Below are 5800 nucleotides of genomic sequence, written 5' to 3' on the forward strand. Positions count from 1 at the left end.
ATAGATGTTATCATCGTCATAGTTTCATTTCGTAGATGTACGTGTATATACTGCGTTGAGTTGAAGTATAAAATGCAACAAAATCTAGATCTTTGGTTCTTTAGCTTTTGTGAAAACGTACATTTCTGTTTCAACCTAGTTTCTAAACATTGTACTGAACATATTCCTTGCTTAAGTCCATAAGTAGGCCCTACATGCAATACCTTCAATGACCCCAAGGGGTCGACAGAGCTCAGGTTGAAAATGCTGCATTAATTAGACCACAATGAGACACACATTGTTCCACAAATCAATGTGATACTTTATTCATAAACCTAAGATCATAGATACTGTATAAATACTCTAATATAATATACATCCTTCCGTTTTAACAATAATAACAAATAGAAATACAATAATTATAAAAAAGCAACAAGATTATATTAAATGGACTGTACAAAAATAAATAGTGTTCGGCTGTTCTGTACAAAAAGAAAAACCTCATTACAAAGATACCTTCTCAGAAGGTAGGAGAGGATTACTTATGAAGTACTAATAGGAGAAAAGTCCCTCACCATATCTTTGCAAAATGGTGAAACTATATACATAGTTAAACTTATAGCTAATGTGCATTGAGAATCTTTTGTGGAAATGCGTAATACCTGCTGTTGTGTTCTATTAGCAGCACGTGTGCCTAGCTGAGGTGAAATATGGCAAGAACTTTGGCGCGATTGTTAAATATGTGCTCTGAGCCAGAGTTTACGTTATTCAATAAGACCCACTAGAGGGCGCTTTGCGACGCTCTTACTAATAAAGTCCAGTACTGATCTCAACCATGGCAATAATTTCTTCTTTATAGTCTCATCTGTACTAAGCTCTTCCCATTTTATATACTTGCTTGCAACAAATTATAGGCGCTTGCCCAGTCCAGCTCAGACAAACGGTACAGCTGTTTATACATTCTTTCACTATTCATACATCATACACACTCACAACATGCGTGACATTAGCATCCAAAGCAGCAGAGATGTCTGTCTTATCCTCCATCAAAGCTGTCATGACAGGTACACAGTGTGCCAGCTTTGTGCCCCGTACCCAGTGTTGGATGGTGGGATTAAAAAAAACACTGAATGAAGTTTGGTCATAAAGGGTCATCTGAATCAACAGGGCGTCTGGTTGCACAAGTCCAGAAGGGGCCTTGGCCTGTCTTTTGAACTGCAGCTTTCTATAGCCAACGTGCGACCATCGTGTCCTACACAGCGCAGTGGGCGCTTGCGAAAGCCCCTACCACATGTTTTGGAACAAGTGGACCACTCCCCCAACAGCCAGTAGGGGCAAACCTGCATGGCACAGGGTTGTGACGATACGGGTCGCAGCTCCTCCGGACAGTCTTTTGATTGGCGCCCATTAGGATCCAAGCAGATGACATCACGCTTCTGGATTCCACCGCCGCAGGTCTGCGAGCAAGGTCCCCATTCGCCCAGTTTCCATTCCGCACCTCCTACTTCGCTGATAGCATTAATAGACTGTCGGTTGGAGCCGGAAGCTGGACGGGGAGCAAAGTAGGTGTATTTTACTCTAGGTCGAGGAGAGTTGCCCACTGACAAGACTTGGATGGTAAGAGGCTCAGGTAAAGGTGCAAAGCTTCGCAGGCGCTCCAGCGGGGCGGAGGAACCACTGTATCTCAGCATTGCACCTCGCAAGGGGATGTCAGTTTCTAAAGTAGTGAGCTTGTAGTCGCCGTTCAGCAGGTATGTGCCATCTTCTCTACGAACTGCCAAATAGCTATTGTCGTAGCGACGACCTCCCAGCGAGCGCTGCTTGACATCGAGGTGTGTTGCTCCAGCAGGAATTGTCACTATGTCCTGGTAGCCCGGTCTTAAGAGCAAAACAAAAAGCAAAAGTCAATATAAAGTGTAATATGGAAAGGTACCTTCTTTGGAAATCTGAAACGAGCAGGTAGAAGCTTTTGAGCAAAATTGTGAGCCTACCTAGCACGTTCCATTGATCCAGACACTTTTTTGCAAGTAGAACCATCTCCACCACAGACACCGCACTTGTCAAAACGGTTGTTGGAGCCAATGACCCGGTCACAACCAGCCTTCACACACTGGCCTTGGACGCAAACTGAGGTGGAGTCAGGGGTGCAGGGTGTTCCATCAGCCACCTGAAGGCAATGGGAACCAAATTAAGCATCATTGGCCCTCACACATGTTAGATTTAACATATGCAACCAGTTAGGCTAGTTGAGATCTCACCTTTGGTTTTAGAATGACGAAATACCCAGTTCCCTTAGCGCGGCACACCAACTTGCAGCGGTCTTTGGGAGACACTCCAGCATACTTTGGCACCCACTCAACACCTTCTCCTGTGCCAAACGACACTTGCGAGGATATCTCGTTGTGAGCCAAACACTGTTCCTCACGGAATGTCAAACCTGCACGCAGAGAAACAAATACAGATGAGTGTCAAAGGCTAACGTCTTATTGTCTTGTTGAAGGTGCTGTTTTGTGACAGGAATATCCCATACCATTGCTGTCAGGGCAGGGCTCAGTGTTGCAGGAACGGTACTGAATTCTTTTTCCCTCACAGTATTTGCCTCCGTTTTTGGGTTGGGGACTGTCACAGTCCCTGAAAGAGTACTGTACACCTCCTCCACAGGTACGTGAGCAGTCTCCCCAAGGATCCCAGGTTCCCCATCCGCCATTTACTGGAGTCTTAAAGGTAACAATACAGAATTGTTGTAAGTCTGAAGGACTAAACAAAAAGTAAGTTTATAGGTAGCACATGATTTATAACAAATGGTGCTCACCAGATAACTGTCTGCCTGGTTCTTGCTCAAACACTGGCCTGCCATACAGTAGCTGTTGGACCCACAAGGTGTCCCATCGGCCCACGGGAAGTTCTTGGTTTGGCAGACCAGCAAGCCATTTGAAGTTGTGACGGTGCACCAAAGGGCAGCGCAGGTGGTGCTTGGGTCAGGACAGTGCTGCGACTCTTCTCCAAATGTGAGGCGGCACTGTCTGTCAGCATCGTAAACAGTACCTGGCAGAGCTTGGGGTAACTGCTGTGACCTCTGGGGCTTGTCTAGTAAACACTGACCGTGGCCATTATCCAGAAAGGATGTGACCATTAGTGCACTGCAAGGGGACCAGGGCTGTAGCTGATCCAGATTTGACAAGGTTGAGGCCATCATGTGGGCACTCCAGTGGTCACCATTAACACTGGCACACTGTTTGGCATCATCATGGGGCATGTTAAACACATGACCTGCAAGAGAGGCAACATCATTGTCTTTAGTCAAAGGTGTCATTCAGTCACACATATTTATAGACCGGAATGTGCCTTACCAAGCTCATGTGCTACTGTGAAGGCTGCCTGCAGGCCGTCATCTTCAATAATGGAGCAACTTCGATCGGGATCGCACACAGTGCCCACATCGGCCATACCCAGAGTGTCACAAGAGTGAGCGCCACAGAGATCCTGCAAAGAATGGAGTTGACAAATATTAGCCACACTGTTACATTCGTGAACAGATTTATAGACTGGATTTAACTGTAATGCAATCAATTCTCACCTGTCTGGTAAACAGCACCGCTGTGTCGTAATGCTCTGGGTCACGATCACTCGATGGGTTGTGCTGTTTTTGCCACTGGCAGAAGTTCCTGAGCGTAAGAGCTGCGTTGGTGGACACCTGGGGACCGTGTTCCTCTTCGTACACAACCAGCAGCTTCACAACAGCCAGAGTGATGGAGTTATGAATGGTAGGGTGACGATACAATCGAGACGCCACCGCCATGATGGTTAGCAAATAGGGTTTGAGTCCAGCACCATGAAACTCGGCCATCGAATGGTCGGCCACAATCATGATCTCCAAAAAGCGAGGAGTGGACACAAAACGACGAGATCGGTGATGTGCTGGAGGATGAAAAAACAGAAAACTGTTGAAATTCAAAGTTAAATGAGCTTTTACAGATATACACATTTGAAGGGTTTTTAAAATACAGTCATTGATACCGGTCTGACAGAAAAATTGTAAAAAAATTAAAAGTTTATACATCAAATGTAGGCCAATAGCAAAAATGCCCATTTTGGATTCCACAGGGTCTTTACATTAAAGGAGAGTGAACGTTGAAATGTCTTGTGAAGGGATATCGGCCCAGTTTGCGTATTTCGCATTAGCCTAAGCCTGTTTCTGCTCCGCCCTGTTAATAACTTCTCCAAACATTCGCAAGGAAACACAAGCTGCAGTGCTCATTGCTGATCTGCGCAACATGCGGTACCAGGAGGAGAAGTTCCACGTCTCTATCGCCTCCCACTCCCTCAACCCTTCCCTTCAGGGCTACAGCTCCTACCCTTCTCTTGCGCATTCGTATGTCTCCAAATTAACCCTCGCCTAACCTACTCATCTTCCATTCAGAGCGCAAACGATACTGATTTAACATAATCTCAGAAAAAACATATTTGAAACGAGCAGTCGACATATCATTCTGACTAACCTAGCAGTAAACTGTATTATGCGTATGGGTAGACGCACAACTCTCCAACCTAGTTAATTCGCTCCTCATGCGTCAGCGCGCACCGAACGACGCGGAGTCACAGAGTTTATTGAGATGTGCGAGAAATATAAAACAAAAAATGTGCATCTGTATACGCCACCCCCAAATGCACGACACGTGAGAAAAGTTATAACTATAAGTTTAACGTCGTAAAAATGATTTACCTTTAGCGCCAGCTGGGATGGGCTCTGCATTTGATCTTAGCGCATCTGGTTTCTCGTGGACGCGCTCCTCCTCCTCGTTGACGCCACACTTTGAACTGTTCTCCTCTGACAATATCCCCCGTTGTCTTCGGCGAATGATATGGACGTCTCCATCTGTAGACTTCACCTTTCCGTTGGCGTTTTGGGGTTGAATGAAGTACTCTTCTGCACCGACATAAAAGCCGCCGCGCAATCCATCGCACACGTTGATCGCCGCGGCTGAGTGTTCTTCGCTCTTCACGGTTCCTGAGAAAAAACATCGCGCGTCTCCCGCGCTGTCAAACTCATCCGACCCCGGTTTCCCGACCATCTGGAAGACAAACCCGGGAGCTAAAAAGGTTTGGTCCGGTTCCAACACCAGGACCATACGATTTCCAAAGACGTCCAGCTGATAGACGCGCTTCTCCGATTCCTTTTCTCGTGCCTCTTCGGTATGGGTCGGTTCGGTTTCGTACGGTTCGATCCGAACCGGTACCACTGTGCTTTCCTCCCACGCGCTCTGCGCTGCGTTAACGCACAGAGCTGCAACGAAACCCAGCATTACGCGCAAAAAAGACATATTCCCGTCGGGTCCTCGAAATAAAACGAGAAAATATTAACGGACCCAATGAAAAATCCTTGCAAAACTGCGTTTTTTTAAGGTGAAACAAAAGTTCCCGAAGTTGGAAAATATCACAGGAAACTGGAATAGGTACCAATCCGGTGGTGATGCAGAAATAAATAAAAGTTTCGTTGTGCCGTGGACTGAGACTTTAGCAGCAGATGTAAAGTTGAATATCACCTTCCGAAGGAAAAAGACAAGTCTCGAAAATAAGTTTTCTTCACCGTGTCTTCTAGTTTCAACTCTGCTTTGCTCTTAGACTCGAGTGGAGCCCGGCTCTCTATTTATTGCCCGGCGCGGGACCACCCCTTTCCCGAAGCCCCTTTGATCCACTGCGTACGCAACAGAGAGCTGGCGCACTGCCACTAAAATCAATCACTCATCAGGGTGAAACATTTACAGTCCAAGCCCCTTTATATTAAACGTTTAAACTCTCTATACACCTTTCTATACATGCA

General features: G+C 46.2%; 1 protein-coding gene across 1 annotated transcript; it reads right to left on the bottom strand.

Moving 5' to 3' along the window:
* Positions 1-274: 274 nt before the first annotated feature.
* adamts1 (ADAM metallopeptidase with thrombospondin type 1 motif, 1) lies at positions 275-5599 on the bottom strand. Its single transcript, XM_079463147.1, has 8 exons — positions 4703-5599; positions 3557-3897; positions 3330-3462; positions 2792-3249; positions 2510-2696; positions 2238-2416; positions 1971-2146; positions 275-1857 (listed from the first exon to the last, which is right to left on the bottom strand). The coding sequence occupies exons 1-8, from the start codon at positions 5298-5300 to the stop codon at positions 1140-1142; spliced, it is 2790 nt and encodes a 929-aa protein (XP_079319273.1). The 5' UTR covers positions 5301-5599; the 3' UTR covers positions 275-1139.
* Between the last annotated feature and the right edge of the window lie 201 nt (positions 5600-5800).

This window comes from Barbatula barbatula, assembly GCF_947034865.1.
Source record: "Barbatula barbatula genome assembly, chromosome: 8".
Taxonomy (NCBI): domain Eukaryota; kingdom Metazoa; phylum Chordata; class Actinopteri; order Cypriniformes; family Nemacheilidae; genus Barbatula; species Barbatula barbatula.

Bases quoted from the DNA above. Each gene is read 5' to 3' on its own strand.
- adamts1 (XM_079463147.1), bottom strand. From the start codon at position 5,300: ATGTCTTTTTTGCGCGTAATGCTGGGTTTCGTTGCAGCTCTGTGCGTT. The intron at 3,463-3,556 runs GTGAGAATTGAT...CATTCTTTGCAG, and splicing joins CGGTGCTGTTTACCAGACAG to GATCTCTGTGGCGCTCACTC. The intron at 2,417-2,509 runs GTATGGGATATT...CTCTGCGTGCAG, and splicing joins GCCCTGCCCTGACAGCAATG to GTTTGACATTCCGTGAGGAA.